The sequence below is a fragment of the Nicotiana tomentosiformis genome, chromosome 5 (genome assembly GCF_000390325.3).
Source record: "Nicotiana tomentosiformis chromosome 5, ASM39032v3, whole genome shotgun sequence".
Lineage (NCBI taxonomy): Eukaryota > Viridiplantae > Streptophyta > Magnoliopsida > Solanales > Solanaceae > Nicotiana > Nicotiana tomentosiformis.
Genome location: NC_090816.1, coordinates 44,961,245 through 44,978,135, shown reverse-complemented (window position 1 = coordinate 44,978,135; position 16,891 = coordinate 44,961,245). Strand labels below are relative to the sequence as shown.

Below are 16,891 nucleotides of genomic sequence, written 5' to 3'. Positions count from 1 at the left end.
ATATGAATAATGTACTAAATATAAAATTATAAGAATTTCGGATTTTCGGATATCCAAAAATTCGAAGTACGAAATCCAATATCCAAAATTTTTTAAAATTAAATCCAAAATCTAATCTGTAATTCAAAAATTCAAAAAAATCGGATTTCGATTTGAATTTCGGGTTTGCCTAAACTATGCACACCCCTATGTCAATCTCTTATACAAAATAGTGATATGTCATATTGAAGGCGACACAAAGAAGGCTTTATGATTTGATAAAGAAAAAGATTCACCAATGGAGAAAAACCAAAAGTATTTAAAGGTGAAAAAGGAAAGGTGCTTTTTTATCTCTCAAAATAGAGAAGTACTTGCGTTAAAATTTAAAATTTAAAATTTAAAATTTGATATTAAGAGTCTTATACTAAGATAGCTCTTATAAATTACATGTGTGTTACTTAAAGTACATACAAATTATACATTCATATGTTAGGACAATACTAAAAAGATTATTCTCACGAAGCTTAGCAAACCCAAGGACTACAATTTGAGCAACAGTGTCAGTGTGTATAACATAAGGGACTAAATACAAAATAGCCAAAAACATAGTATACGTAGTGCAAATATAAGAAGAAGAGGAGTGAGTGTGACAAATACTCTCCATTTCCTATAATAATTTATAATTTATAATTTATAATTTGAAACTTCGAATGAAACATCGTCACGCCAAAACATAGAGAGAGAAGATTAGAGAGAGAAACCTGAAGTTCTCTTGACAATCAAAGTGTCGAAGACTCTCCGTAAACATCGCTTACTCCTCTTGTAAGAATTTCAGTCTTTTTCTTCTTACTCAATTTCTTTGACCAAGTTTTTCTACTTTGATTTTTTTTAAATTTTAATTTATACATGAAAAATGAATCTAGAGCCTAAGATTTTGATTCAGAGGCAATTAAACCTGATAAACTGATCTGGGTTTTTTTTTTTTGTAGTAAAAAAAATCTGCCTAAATGTACAATTTTTTCAGCTAAACCCCTGAAAAGGCTAATCTTGCTTAAGCATGGAGCTATTTGTTTTGATTTTTTAATTTATTACATTGTATTAGCAAATTATAAGTTGTATTCTCACGATTTTATTTTGGATTTTGTGTAATGTTTAAATTTTGTTAGTTTTGTAGTTTTTTTTGGAGAAGAATGTTATCAAGAATGGATTCTAGGAAGAAAATTGGTGAGAAGACTGGAAATGGGAAGTTGTTGAATGATATTGAAGCTATAAGTAAAGCCCTATATTTGGATAAAACCCAGCCTCGGATTTTGATGTCTACAGCTAGTAGTCGTTCTAAGTCTGTTGGGAAAGCCCGTTTACCCGACCCCAAATCGAAGAGCAAAGACAATAATGGTAGAGATTTGTTAGACAAGGATAGTAATAAGAAGTCCATATGGAGTTGGAAGAGCTTAAAGTCCTTAACTCATGTTAAAAACCGAAGGTTCAATTGCGGTTTTTCGCTTCAAGTCCATTGCATTGAAGGGCTGCCGCCATTTTTTTATGACCTTAGCCTTGTCGTCCATTGGAGGAGGCGAGATGGTGAGTTGATGACATATCCGGTTATGGTTTGTGAAGGTATAGCTGAATTTGAGGAACAGTTGAGTTATACGTGTTCTATATATGGCAGTAGGAATGGTCCCCATCATTCAGCAAAGTATGAGGCAAAACATTGCTTGTTGTATGCTGCAGTTTATGGCACGCCTGAACTTGACTTGGGGAAGCATCGGGTTGACCTTACCAGGTTGCTTCCTCTTACATTAGAAGAATTGGAGGATGAGAAGAGCTCGGGTAAGTGGACAACTAGTTACCGGTTGTCAGGTAAGGCTAAAGGTGCAACCATGAATGTTAGCTTTGGGTATCACATAGTTGGGAATGGGAACACTTCTGCCATGCTTCCGAGCAATAGGGACGTTCGAAACTTGAAGCAGAGCAGTTCAAGTGCTGCAAAACTTCTTGCACAATCTGAGCAAAGTGATGAGCTGAGCATAATAAGGCGAGCTGGAAGCCTTCCTCCCCGGTCTTCTACTTCACAGCAGTACGCAGAAGAAGTAAAAGATCTTCATGAGGTTTTACCAATGCGTAGTTCTGACCTCTCCAAATCAGTAGAAGTTCTGTATCAGAAGCTCAAGGAAGAGAAGCTTGAAGTTTCAGATATTGATGTTTCCTCTAATGCTGTTGAGAGCCTCAAGCCAGAACTATCCTTGCTATCAGAACCTGGGAAGGGAAGTGTTGAAAACGAGTGTGAGTTTTCTGTGATTGAGCAAGGCATAGAACTGCCCTTGAAGGAACTGGAGCAAAAAGAAGATGATTCTGTGAAAACTATTGATTACCCTGTGTTGGAGAGGCATGTACCTGCTAGTACTGTGAAGATGCCCATTGAAGAGGAGGCACAACCTGAACTATTGGACAAGGGTCTTGACAGTGCAAATGACCTACTTCCGGTGAATGCCAGCAATTTTGAGACAGAAGAATTAATTATGAAAGAATTGGTGTCTGCATTATACAATGTCTCTGACTTAGCAAACGAGGGATTAGATTCTCAAGAACATGACAATGAAGTTATAAATCATGATAGTTACTTGGATGCTAAAGCGAATTATAGAGAGGTTAGGAAGGGAAAATCCCTCAGCATGGATTACGTTACTGAATCCGTGGCTAGTGATTTCCTGGATATGCTAGGGATTGAGCATAGTCCATTTGGCCCAAGTTCCGAGAGCGAGCCTGATTCCCCAAGAGAACTATTATTGAGGCAATTTGAGAAGGACACTCTGGCTAGTGGCTGTTCTTTGTTTAACCTTGATATGGGCATTGAAGAATTTGCTTCTGATGCTCCAAGTGGATCTCAATGGACGAGCATCTCCGAGGAATTTGGTTATTCATCTGCCGAACCGTCATATGAGGAGATGCCCAAGATAGAAATTGAGGCAATGAGTAACAAAACAAGGGCTTCCACATTGGAGGACTTGGAGACGGAGGCTTTGATGCGTGAATGGGGCTTGAACGAGAAGTCGTTTCAATATTCTTCTCCCAAAAGTTCAAGTGGTTTTGGCAGCCCAATTCATATGCCTCCTGAAGACCCTTACCAATTACCTCCTCTTGGAGAAGGCTTGGGACCCTTGGTACAGACTGAAAATGGAGGATTTTTAAGGTCAATGAATCCTGCAATTTTCAAGAATGCTAAGGGTGGAGGGAATTTAATTATGCAGGTATCCAGTCCAGTGGTGGTGCCTGCGGAAATGGGTTCTGGTATAATTGACATACTGCAGCATTTGGCCTCCATTGGAATGGAAAAGCTCTCCATGCAGGCAAGTAAATTAATGCCTTTGGAAGATATAACTGGTAAGACAATGGAACAAATAGCCTGGGGAAATGCACCGAGTTTAGAAGGACCTGAAAGGTTTGTCGTTTTGTTCACATTATTTTTTGTAGAGTTGGATTGCAATTAGCGTACCGCAAATATACATGCACCTACTTATATCTCGTTTGAAATTGTTTTGCAGACAAGATTTATTGCATCATGAATTTGAGTTTGGGCAAAACATGGCCAGCGGTCGGAGTAAAAAGGGAAAATCGCACGGACCAATGCCAAGTAAGTTGGAATCAAGTTCTACTGGGACTCATATGGACGCTGAATATGTATCCTTAGAAGACCTTGCTCCTTTGGCAATGGATAAAATTGAAGCCCTTTCGATTGAGGGTTTGAGAATACAGTCGGGCATGTCAGATGAGGATGCACCTTCAAACATCAGCGCTCAATCCATCAGTGAGTTTCCAGCCTTTGAGGAACAAAAGATCAATTTTGGTGGAGCTGTAGGTTTGGAAGGGGCAGGTGGATTGCAGCTTCTGGATATTAAAGACAATGGTGATGAAGTTGATGGGCTTATGGGCTTATCTCTAACATTTGATGAATGGATGAGGTTGGACTCGGGAGAAATATATGATGAAGATGTGATTAGCGAGCGAACCTCTAAACTGCTAGCAGCTCATCATGCTATCAGCACAGACATGTTTCGGGGCAGGTCGAAGGGAGAGAAGAGACGTGGAAAAGGTAAGAAGTGTGGTTTGTTGGGAAACAACTTTACAGTGGCACTAATGGTGCAGCTCCGTGATCCTTTACGGAATTATGAGCCGGTTGGTACACCTATGCTTGCACTTGTTCAGGTAGAGAGAGTGTTTGTACCACCTAAACCTAAGATATACAGCACAGTTTCTGAAGTTAGAAACAACAATGAAGATGATGATGATGATGATGAGCCTCCTAAGAAGGACCCGAATGTGGATATCAAAGAAGAGAATATCACCACCGAGGTTGAACAAATACCACAGTACAAAATAACCGAAGTGCATGTTGCAGGTTTGAAGACAGATCAAGGTAAAAAGAAATTATGGGGTTCCACAACTCAAGAACAGTCTGGCTCTCGTTGGTTGCTTGCTAATGGGATGGGAAAGAAAAATAAACATCCATTAATGAAGTCAAAGGCTGCTAACAAATCTTCAAAGGCAGCTGCTTCATCAGCAACAACTACAGTGAAGCCTGGTGATACACTATGGAGTATATCTTCTAGGGTTCATGGTACAGGCGCTAAATGGAAGGAAATAGCAGCACTAAATCCACATATCCGAAATCCAAATGTTATATTGCCAAATGAAACAATCAGACTGAAGTAGTGGTTCAAACTGGGGGCAATGAAATTTCAGAATTTATGGTGAAAAAACTGGGCAATACAGCTTCAAGTTTATATTGAAGGTCAAAGAACGGGTGATCGTGCTGAACCAGTATATTTTTGTGCAATGACAATGTCATGTCAAGGGATGTGCTCTTCTGTTCTTGAAGTATTCTCTTCTGTAAATGTGCTTGATTTGTACAATGTTGGCAATTCGTTGTTGTGGTTGTCATGGGGAACATTGTTTTCCTCTTCATCACTTACAGAAAAAAAAAATGTACCGACTCTTGTGACGCCTTGTGTTTGTTGCAATAGCAGAAAATTTGTTCCTAAAAAGGGCATCTCGGTACACAAAGCATATCGCATTCATCCAGGTACGGGGAAGGGCCGTATCTCAAGGAACTGCAAAATGAATCGTACCCTTTTTTGGATATTAAATGTGGGTGCTTTATTTCTCTATGTCAAGAGCCATCGATGGCAAAATTTCCTATTAAACTTTTCTGGTTGATCTGAATTTAATCTAAATCTTTGTTTTAAGGAAATACCAATCTGTTTTGAGCTTTTCATCTGAGACTCTCCAACCACTAAAACTATAAGAAAATGTCTTGTTAAGTTTGGCGAAAGGATGTTTTTGAGGAAGGAAAAAAAGAAACAACTAAAAACTCATACTAGGAAACAAAAGATGCTCAAGACGTTCTTCTGGTGTAGTGTAAGACATGATTGAGATAATAGGGAAATCGAAGTGGGTGAACACAGGTAGAATAAAGGGGTTAGGGGTACTTATTGCACAACCTTTAAATGGTAACTTTGAAGGAAGTTGCTGGCTTGCTGCATACATAAAAGTCTCAGGGATCTAAATAAGTAGTGATACCCCACAAGAGAGAAGTTAGCAGATACAGATCTTAATATAGAAAGCTGCTAAGGAACGAACACAAGCACCTTTCAGTTCCCACACTGAACTCATTGACCTCCAGTTTTAAGCATCGGGCTTGTAATTCGTCATTCCTTATGTTTAAATTGCCTATTATATGCCTTGTCAATTAGATCACAAGCCGCAACCACGAAAGCAGAGCATTCGCTCATAGAATCATTCAATTGATTGACACCAGCACAATTTTCAATTAAACATCAGGCTGCAGATGCTTCAACTAAACTATACCTGCGAAACCACACTCCAGCTAAGTTTTACAAGTTAGAATATATCACAGGAAGATGCTTTCCTACAAGATCCCTATACGTCCAAATTTTAACTAGTAGATTATCCAGAAAAACAAAGAGTAAGGACGAGAACTTTGAATGAACATGCCCTGCTGATCTACGTAAGATGGCAGTGTCCTACAGGAGACAAATACAAGGGTGGAACTTTAGCAAATTCAACAGGATGTCAAGGGCGTGGCCTCTTGTTGCTGCATGTTGGGCATTTGTACTGCTTTATATGCTCAGCCTTCGCAGGTGTGATCTTCACACACTTACCATGGAACCACCTCTCGCATATGTCACAACAAATCCAGAATTCATCTGAAGCATAGTTCTCACCACATGCCCCACACAGGGTATCGCCGTGCTCTTCCTCCTCTTCATCTAATCCATCATCCTCATCTTTTACTTCGACCTTTGAGTATTTACCCTGGATTTCAACATGAAACTATTTTCATACACCTATTTGTTAAGTTCCACACCAAGCATAAGAAAACACACTCAATTCATGGAATTGCTTTTAATGATTTCTCTATGATAATCTGGAAAATGTATGGTAGGAGACATGGTATAGTTTCAAATAAGATAAACAAAACCCCGATGCATACAGTGAAGAAGTGATAGATAAAGTGATGGCAACAAAAAATGAGGACTATAAGAAAGTAGTGAACTTACAGAATATATAAAGCAAACTGAAAGTAGGCACAAACCTCAATTTATAAGGCACCTTGACCAAAAAAATATTAATGAAGAGCAAATTCAGTTGTGAAGATTCAGCAACATGAAATGCTAAGTACAATTGTGAAAACAAGACATTAGAATCAATTGAAAACTGTAGGTCAGTATCAAACACAGCTCAACTGTTGAAAATTTCCGCGTTGCCTCTAACAAGGCACAACCTCTTCAAACAACGGGCATATAAGCATACACCCAGAAATGTCACTCCATTAGTTCATAACAACTCAAAATAACTTCATTATTCACTTACTGCTACTACATCACCAAACCTGAAGCCCAGCTAACTCCCACAAGTCACAACTCACATAGCAACATATAAACCTAAGCCCTTTTGATACTAGATGTAGTACATCAAATAAGCCTCCATACTTCAAATAGAAAGAAAAATCAACGTTTATCAACTTGAGAGGCTTGTGTAGAATTCCGGGACTACATAATCTATAGCTGGTTACCACATGGTACGCAAATCCTTCAAAATCACCCGTTGCACTCGTGTCGATCCAACACAATTTGGGTGTGTGTTGGATGCACCCCGATCTTGGTCAAGTCACCAAGGGTGAGTTATAATACATTATAATACAATTTAATAGTCATACCTCAACAACGTACTTGTATTACTACTCATATCCTCCAAGATCTAGGATTTAGGTTATGACAAATTCAATTTTTAGATTCATAACTGTATCAAATATGTACACCCGTATCCATGTAACATATAATATAACAGGTAGAGATGGTTTTGTCACTGATTAATCATCAGAATCATTATTCCAATCTGTTGGCTAGTAAAAATCACTACAGATTTGGGGTTTCTAGAACGTAGCTGATGAGCCAGTGGTATGCCCTCTTGATATTCACCTGATTGTTGTTCCAATTTGGTAATTAAATTAGATGACCAGCGAGGTATTATAATTTCTTTTATTCCAATAGATTTTTTTTTTCTAGATTTGTCCCATTAGGATGAATTGCATTGAATACAAAATTCACAAATTCAGTTCTGTTTTTCTGAATTCACTTATCAACCAACATCAATCTCAAACTAGTTGTGGTGAGCTCTAATTGACCCCACTTCACCAATACACTATAGGAGAAAAATGCACAGATTCTTGTCTCGTTCATTTCATTCATGTTAATTATCTGTCATGACAAAATTGTTCTAATCACTATAATCGTTCTCTTTGCACTGCTTACTACGCATATGAGTTATCAGTCATCATAGAAAATACAAGTCCCTAATGCTGACGTAAGGAATTCACAAACATATAAGCAAATAGAGATGGGTTGGAATAGTTGTTTCATATCTGTGGGGTCAAATCCCAACTCCTGTTGCTGATCTCTTGATCAATACTTTCAGCCCCCCCCAAATATTTTTTCCTTATTTAGGATAAGTACCTTCAGGCCACAACCTTAAATTTCAAGTTTACTATTTAATGTTCTCGTTCCAAGAGTCCAAGGCTTATGTCAGAAACTATCCACTGCTATCTTTGTTATGAATACTGCATAGCAATGGGTTATCAAAGAATCAACATTTTTATTTGGGAGAGGGTTGAAGAGTGGTAGTGTTGTACCACTTTAGAGTTTGACTTGGATTTGGTGCTGCTATGGTTAGAGACTGATGATCTCTCCTTTACTTGCTTCTTGGCAGCTCCAGTGACAACCTCATATATTGTTGGCAGATCATTTATCATATTGAACAGGCGTTTCCTGAACCACAGATACCACAAACGTTTAGCAAAAACAAGAAACTTTTCAATTTAGTAAAATGAGTAGGTAACGGCTCTTCTGCATTCATGACCAAGCACATGCATCGCTTGGGACCATTCACATACAATGGCTTTACAGAGTGACGCTGTTTAGTTACTTAACAGAATAAGCAACTTCTAGTAGGCTATATGTCCACAATAAAATCAAGAGAAAAGGGCCAAATATACCCCTCTACTTTCATATATTGTCTATATTTAACCTCTGTTATACTATCGGGCCAAATTTACCCCTACCGCTATACTATTGGGCCAAATTTATCGCTACAATCAGCAAACTTTTAAAAATACCTCTTGATCTGTTAAGTAATCCAAAATCTCCCAAATTCTTTTTATTTAAATCACTTGTTGTTCTTCTTGCTCCATTATTTTCAAAAATTACTATTGATGCGATTGTTAAAGTTACTAGACTATACAAATTATTCATAATTTTTTTTTAATTACCAATGCACCAATTTCTCTTCTTGTAATAAATAAAATTAGTATAGAATTTTATTTATTTTTCAATCATATACACACCGTAGAATTTAGTGGGCCTATTTATTGTGTATTATATGTAGCTGATCATCATGTATGTACATGTATATTCAAATATATTTTGTCATTGCCTAGTTACTATAGAGTTCGATCGACTAACTTAAGAGTGCACAATGTGTAGGCATTTAATTAAAGCAAAGTTGAATCAGACAATGTAAAGTCTCCGAGGAACTTCAAATTCAATCACTGATACTTGCAAAGTCTTCATACATTTGGTGCAACGAATTCATTAAAATTGAGATGTTGTAAATACTTTTAGAATTTAAAAAAGCTACCTAATTTAGATTTTTCAATTTACTATACTTTGTTTATTCTGTTGTATTATTTAATAATTTTTTCTCTTTTTTTTTTCTCTAATTCAGAAAACAGGTAAATGCCAATTATTTCAAAAATAGTGGACCAAGAAGAACAACAAGTGATTTAAATAAAAGGAATTTGGGAGATTTTGGATTACTTAATAGATCATGGGGTATTTTTAAAAGTTTGCTGATTGTAGGGGTAAATTTGGCCCGATAGTATAATGGTAGGGGTAAATTTGGCCTGATAGTATAACGGAAGTTAAATATAGACAATATATGAAAGTAGAGGGGTATACATGCAAAAAGAATTCATCAAAGGAAGATCGGATAAACACAAAAAGGGCAGGCAAAAGGCAATGCAACTGTTTTTGTAAAATCTGTCAAAAAATCAAGTGTACCTATCAGCTTTGTCAAAGCCAAATCTGGCACCAAAGTAAAAGGCAACAGAGAGTAGCCATGCATCACTGTGAACAGCAACTAGAGCCAACCAGTCCTTTTCTTGCATCCCATCTCTGGCGAAGTTTATACCCAGTGCTGGCTCTGGAAGCTCAGGAGGCACCTCCTCAGCTGGCAAATTGACTTCCCATTGCTCGCTTGGAAATCCATAGAGGCAAAGATTTTCCTTTTCTGCAAGGTTTTCATGAGAGAGAAAGAGAGAGGGAAAAGAAAATTTTGAGATTGCGATATCATCAAATAGTTTCAGATGAGCTAATCAATTTTTCAGAAAGCACTTATTCAATAAAATAATATGTCAACGAAACCATAAAAGTCCTTATCGAAAGAAAAAACCATAAAAGTACTTGAATATCTGTTTTAATGTGTAAGGTAGACATTACAAGATTAGAAGTCTTGTTGAGCTAAAGGATATTTCAGGCTTTATGCTCAGGAGTAATGTTGCATTCTTTTCATGGATTTCATATGTCAGGATTATGAAGAACTATAAGATTTTCCAAAATCATAAACTATCATGAGGCATATAAAACAAAGGATTTGCAATTTGTTTGACCCAAAAGATGATAAATAAAGCACAAAGCTTTGCTGTCAAGTCAAATGTATTAGACAGATTTTGAGCCCTATATTTATGGACCAGTCCACATTTCAAGCCATAAACAAGACCAATATATTGAGCCCAAGTCTTCCAAGATATTTCTGCTTAAAATGCCCAAACATTGGAAGCTGGAGTCAGTTTTGAGACAACAACTGAGTGATGAACAAGGAAACATTTGCTACACTTTTAGACCAGCTCAAGCAACATATAAGTAGCAAGTCCAATGGACCAGCTAGTTTAAAAAAACATATTTTTCGGGCCCGTTTGGACATAAAATTTGGTTGAAGATTTTTCCAAAAAAATTTCGTTTTTTTTCGAAATCAGCGTTTGTTCATAAAATTTTCAATTTTCACTTGAAGATGCATTTTGGAAATTTTCGAAAATTTGAAAAACTGCAAAAAACTGTTTTTCAAAATTTTCACTCACAAAACTTCAAAAACAACTCAAACTGAAATTTATATCCAAACACAATTCTAAATTTCAAATACCATTTTCACTTGAAATTTTTTTTCACCATTTTTTCGAATTTTACAATTCTTATGTCCAAACGCCTACTTCCAAACTTGCATTTTCAATTATACTCAGCTTTGTTTGTTTTCTGATGTCTTGCTGTATTATTTATTTCCCTCATCATACTAGTAATTGTCAAATGATTCACATTGCATTCAACCCGAGACAAGAGGAGGTCCCCATTCTAAGAAAACAATTTTGTAGGTTGGGGTGGGGGTGTAATTATGGCCAATATTTTGGCTAATGGAGTCCATCTCACATAAGCATAAGCATCTTTGCAAAGTGTAGACTTTGTTGGCAATATTCTTTGGGACCCAAAAATATTGCATTGTGTGTTGGACATCATTTGCACAAGTTGTATCTCTTCTTTTACACCTAAGAGGCCAAGACTTTTTTGCCTATAAAAGAGAAGGCTATTAGTTCATTTAAGACACACCAACAAGACTTGAGTCTTCATTTCTTGTTTCTTCCTTTCTTCCTTTATTAAGAGTGTTTTGTATGAGAGTTAAGTGTTGGGAAGCACTTGTGTGAACCCTTTCTTTGGAGTGATCTTGTGAGGTTATTCTCTTAGGGTATTTGGGATTAATTAGAGTGTTTACTCTAATTTTGTACTCTCTTTTGTACTCTTATTGTTATAGTAAATTGCTCCTCTCCGCTTGTGGACGTAGGTCATTTTGACCGAACCACGTTAAATTTGTATCTTCTTTATATTCTTTAATTGCCGTTATTATCAACTTCCATTGTCTTTGTTATTGTCATTATACCGTTGTTTGGCTAAATTCCGCACTACCCGGGTTCCCGATCTTAACAAATTGGTATCAGAGCCAGGTCTAACCGGGTTTGTTTCAGTAGCCAATATGACTCTAACAAAGTCTTATGTTGAGAAATTTGATCGAAGTGCAAACTTCGGAATGTGGCAATTAAAGATGGAAGCTATCCTAATTCAGGATGGCTTAGACTTGGCGTTGCAAGGAAAGGAGAAGAAGCTGGATAAAATGACGGATGAGGAGTTTGCCGTCATAGACAAAAGGGCAAAAGCAGGTATCATTTTAAATCTCTCAAATGAGGTTTTACGTGAAGTTTCTATAGAAACCACAGCTAAAGGCATGTGGGAAAAATTAAAAACCTTATATATGAAGAGTACGGTAGAAAATAGACTTTACCTGAAGCAAAAGCTTTATACAATTCGTATGGGTGAAGGTACCTCTATTCTCTCTCATCTTGATATCTTTGATTCCATTCCTATAGATTTGAGTAATATAGATGTAGAAATTAAAGATGAGGATCAAGCTGTGTTACTGCTTTGTTCTCTACCCCCATCTTTTAAGCATATAAGAGATACTATGCTTTATGCAAAGGATAATATCTCTTATAAGGATATTAAATCTATCTTAAAATCAAAAGAACAGATAGATAGTGATATTACTGGGAAGCTAGTGGAACTCAAGCGGAAGTTGGCTTGTTTGTTAGGGGCAAATCTGACTCCATATCCAGATACAATAATTTACAGTGTCGCTATTGTCATAAGAAAGGTCACAATATCTCCGAATGCTATAAGCTGAAAAATAAAGAAAAGCATAAGGAAAGGAAAAATGAGCACAAAAATACTGACATTGCCGAAGCAAGTGTAGCTGCTGATGAGACTGCGGGAACTATTTTTTTAGCAACTAATAATAGTTTCAAATCTAACAATGAGTGGATTTTAGATTCGGGTTGTTCTTATCATATGTGTCACAATCGGTATTTATTTACCACATATGAATCTATTAGAGGTGGAGTTGTCTTGATGGGCAACAATGCTGCCTGCAAAGTTTTTGGAAAAGGTACAGTCCGAATCAAAATGCACGATGGTGTGGTGAGAATTCTCACTGATGTTAGACATGTTCCTGACTTAAAGAAAAATCTCATCTCTTTGGGCACTCTAGAATCTCTTGGGTGCAAGTACACAGGTGAAGGTGGAGTTCTGAAAGTTTCTCATGTTGCTCTTGTGATCATGAAAGCACACAGATTTGGTTCGTTGTATACTTTATTGGGATCCACTGTTATAGGCCTTACTACAGTTTCGGTATCAGACAACTTGTCTGATTTTGATGGCATTAAATTTTGACATATGCCCATTGGGGCTTTTTGCGGAGAAGGTGGAGAAAATTTACTATATCAGCCAAAATTAGGCCAAGGTGGAGATTTGTAATTATGGCCAATATTTTGGCTAATGGAGTCCATCTCACATAAGCATAAGCATCTTTGCAAAGTGTAGACTTTGTTTGCAATATTCTTTGGGACCCAAAAATATTGCATTATGTGTTGGACATCATTTGCACAAATTGTATCTCTTCTTTTTCACCTAAGAGGCCAAGACTTTTTTGCCTATAAAAGGGAAGGCTATTAGTTCATTTTAGACACACCAACAAGACTTGAGTCTTCATTTCTTGTTTCTTCCTTTCTTCCTTTATTAAGAGTATTTTGTATGAGAGTTAGCATAGTAAATTGCCCCTCTCCGCTTGTGGACGTAGGTTACTTTGACCGAACCACGTTAAATTTGTGTCTTCTTTATTTTCTTTAATTGCCGTTATTATCAACTTCCATTGTCTTTGTTATTGTCATTATACTGTTATTTGGCTAAATTCCGCACTACCCGGGTTCCCGATCCTAACAGGAGGGCTGATCTGGAACCAATGAGCTATGACCTATATAGACACTTCGAAAAAAAACCCTAATTTCATGTCTCCCTCCCTCCCCCCTCTCCACTTTCGCTCATTTTCAAGTGCAGAGTGTGCCTTCCCACTCAAAGAAAAGATTTTTTTTCAATAGTTTTGAAGGAGCGGAAAGACCCAATCGTGTATTAGGCTTGTCCCTTGGGGACATCTAATAAAAAGGTTTAATTCAGGGAAATCGTAGCAAAGAGAAGATGTCCACAAATAGAGCCCCATCTAATAAGTGAACAGAACATAATTCAATATAATCACACTTATATTCCAGAACTCATGAGCACATAAAAGCAATTACATAAACAACCCGGGAAAACTGAAAAGAAAAGGAGGTTAAAACAACAATAATGCAGCAATATTTAACAGCAGAAAATTAGCAAATATTTCTTAACAATAGGAATCAGAACCCACTGCAAATTTATTCAATTGAAATTTTTTTTTTAAGAATATATTTATTGCAGTGAGCGAAAACTTACCAAATAAATAAATAGTAAATGCGAATAATACTTAAACACGAGCTAATGGGAATTGAAAACAAAAGTAAGGATCCCTAAAACTCACCAGGGTCACACTGCTGATAAAATTCCTCCACATCTGCAAAAAGAATTGCCCAAAATTAAAGTCTCACAGAGTACAATAATAATACATGCTAAAACCCAAAAAAGAAAAACTCAGAAAAAGAAGAATTTTGGACAGCAAAAACAAAAATAATGATATACATGCAGTTTGCAGATAAGGGAATGTGTGTGTGTGTGTGAAAGTATACCAGCGGTGAGGGCTTTGATTAAGCCGGTACGACGGCCTTTGAGATCCCTAAAAACTTCCTCCACAGTGCGAGGATTATACTGTGCGCCTCCTTCCATTGCCCGATTTCCACACTCACTGCAGCTGCTTTTTTCCTCTGCTTCAACTTCAGTGTTTTCAACGACTTTTAAAGGGTACGAAAAGAATATAAAGGTACTACTCCTAATTGGAAACACAGGGGCATTGTCGTAAATTTGATGGCCTTCAAGGATAATTTCGGTCGGCTATTATTGAATTCATAGCCATCTATACTTCACTTGTGGGATTACGCTTAAATTTATTGTTATTGTTATTATATTGAATTCATACCTGCATTACACAAAACTTGCAAAATTTATTCACTTTAAAACACACTTCAAAATTCGCATTGAACTTTCAAATTTAGGATTTTGTAAGATTTGAAGTTCTTCTATCACTTCAAAATGTGACTTCATAATTGAATCTGAATTTTTTCTATCGCTTAATTGCAACTTAAAAAAATTGGATCTGAAATTCTTCTATCGCTTCAAAGTGCAACTTCATAATTGGATATGAAGTTCTTCTATCACTTCAATACAACTTTAGAAAATAGGGATATGAAGTTCTTCTATCGCTAGCAACTTCAGAAACTATCACGACTCAAAATTCCACCAATATCGTGATGGCACCTAACCCAACCCGCTAGGTAATTCAAATAACATATAATACAATTTGAAGAAAAATCATCAAAAAAATAATAAAATAAGAATGCATAAATTATTACAATTATCCCAAGAACTGGTAGTATAAGTCATGAGCGACTACGAATATGATTACAACACTAATATGAAGAAAGATCACATTATCTATTTGAAATATATATATATATATATATATATATATATATATATATATATATATATATATATATATATATAAACAGGAGTACAAGCCCTAAACTACCCTGAACAAAGTGGTGGCTTGCAACTGAAGCGCTGGTACATCTTTAATACTAGCCTTCGTCATTCAGAAAAGTTCAGTACCTCTGCACGCAAGGTGCAGAAGTATAGTATGAGTACAACCGACCCCATATACTCCATAAGTATCAAGATTAACTTCAACAAAGTAGTGACAAGGTTTAGTCAAAAGATACTCAATTTATATAACATGTCAGCTCAATAACATGTATAATAAAATACAAATAAGCATGGAATAGTCAAAAAAACAACGGCAATCAATAATAAGGTACATAAACTGCAGAGAAGACAAAAAGCATATTGTCAAATAACCAAACCAAACATGCAACAAATCTGCATATCAATACAAGTTGCACCAAATAGCTTTTATTCAAGTACTCCTACATGATCATAAAAGGGACTATGCATGATAGAGATTTATTTTCTCACACTTTTCAGATAGCATTTATACTAATGCTCTATCATTAGTCTAACTATCAATGCATGATAAAGTCTTAATATGTACATCAAACCCGACACACTCTAAGTGTTCAATAATCCGCTAATAAGTCTCATGCATACAGAGGATGTGTGAATGTACATATATTAATGATATATATGAATGTTTATACACGAGTCTAGGATGTCAATGCATGCTCAAGACTCAATCTTTTCTACAGAATCAATACCAACACACACATATACACACCCACACACATCGCTCATAGGGCCCAAAGTACAATGGATTATCACCTTACTCCGGAGGGATAAATCCATATTCAAGCGTTGCACGGACAACTCATGTGCTAATAATAATATCGCTTGCCCGGACAACTCATGTGTTGCATGACCAACTCATATGTCAATAATAATATCTACCGGCACAGATAACTCACGTGCGATACTCAATATCAATATCATCAAAATTGCACGACAGAAACCTCATGCCATAATTATCATAATTGTACGGACAACTCACGTGCCATAATCTCGATCCATATAAATGGACCATATGTAGAGATGTATGCATATAAATAAGAGATAGGCATATATAATACATATCGGCAGAGAAGTAATCATGCAAGTATGTATGTATGTATATGAGAGATGATCTCTAAGTAAGATGCACACCTACGTTAACATATGACAACGATCCCAACATATAATCTATCATCTAAATAATTATCATGTCTAACGCGAATAAGGAGGCTCAAGTAGCCATACAACAGTTTAAGGTTTATCGCAAGAATAACATGTGCGGATGTATGTTCATAATATAATGTGTGACTACGATCAAATAAATATATCAACAAATCTCAAGAATAACCCATCGAGCTTAAATAAGATGTCATAGGTTAAAACATGATCTGTAGCATGAATAATTGTTCCACATAGTCATAAAAATCAAATAGAGCATAAGTAAAGAAGAGCTCTTACCCATTCAAGGCATAAAGAACCTAGAATCTATCCAAAACATGATATAACCTCGGTATCTGCATATACGCTCGTTACCTCGCATATACATCATCCTAAAACACATAGCACGTAGCAAATAATTCTATTTTTCAGAAAAATATTCCCTCAAGTCAAGGTTAAGAGAGATACTTATCTTTTGTAAGTCAAATCAACCTTCCAAAAATTTCTTTCCTTTAGAAATCTCCTCCGACTTGCTCAAGTCTAGCCAAATAATA

The 16,891-nt window shown here is 36.4% G+C and overlaps 2 protein-coding genes across 3 annotated transcripts; one reads left to right on the top strand and one right to left on the bottom strand.

The window, feature by feature from the left end:
* The first annotated feature begins 671 nt into the window (after positions 1-671).
* Positions 672-5,021, top strand: LOC104111742 (protein PLASTID MOVEMENT IMPAIRED 1-RELATED 1). 2 transcript variants are annotated; one of them, XM_009621498.4, is made up of 3 exons: positions 672-801; positions 1,146-3,418; positions 3,522-5,021. In XM_009621498.4, the coding sequence occupies exons 2-3, from the start codon at positions 1,170-1,172 to the stop codon at positions 4,687-4,689; spliced, it is 3,417 nt and encodes a 1,138-aa protein (XP_009619793.1). In that variant the 5' UTR covers positions 672-801; positions 1,146-1,169; the 3' UTR covers positions 4,690-5,021. The 2 variants fall into 2 exon arrangements, with proteins under 2 accessions (XP_009619793.1, XP_009619794.1); XM_009621499.4 differs by having other exon boundaries at positions 692-801; positions 1,154-3,418.
* A 738-nt stretch (positions 5,022-5,759) lies between these two features.
* LOC104111743 (PHD finger protein ALFIN-LIKE 4-like) lies at positions 5,760-14,410 on the bottom strand. Its single transcript, XM_070174844.1, has 5 exons — positions 14,249-14,410; positions 14,044-14,076; positions 9,615-9,843; positions 8,189-8,324; positions 5,760-6,312 (listed from the first exon to the last, which is right to left on the bottom strand). Exons 1-5 carry the CDS (start codon positions 14,343-14,345, stop codon positions 6,070-6,072), a joined length of 738 nt encoding a protein of 245 aa, XP_070030945.1. The 5' UTR covers positions 14,346-14,410; the 3' UTR covers positions 5,760-6,069.
* Between the last annotated feature and the right edge of the window lie 2,481 nt (positions 14,411-16,891).

Excerpts from the sequence above, each read along its gene's own strand:
- LOC104111742 (XM_009621498.4), top strand. The coding sequence starts at position 1,170 with ATGTTATCAAGAATGGATTCTAGGAAGAAAATTGGTGAGAAGACTGGA. Across the intron at positions 3,419-3,521 it reads AGTTTAGAAGGACCTGAAAG|ACAAGATTTATTGCATCATG; the intron begins GTTTGTCGTTTT and ends ATTGTTTTGCAG.
- LOC104111743 (XM_070174844.1), bottom strand. The coding sequence starts at position 14,345 with ATGGAAGGAGGCGCACAGTATAATCCTCGCACTGTGGAGGAAGTTTTT. Across the intron at positions 14,077-14,248 it reads AATCAAAGCCCTCACCGCTG|ATGTGGAGGAATTTTATCAG; the intron begins GTATACTTTCAC and ends TTCTTTTTGCAG. Across the intron at positions 8,325-9,614 it reads GGCTTTGACAAAGCTGATAG|GAAACGCCTGTTCAATATGA; the intron begins GTACACTTGATT and ends TCTGTGGTTCAG.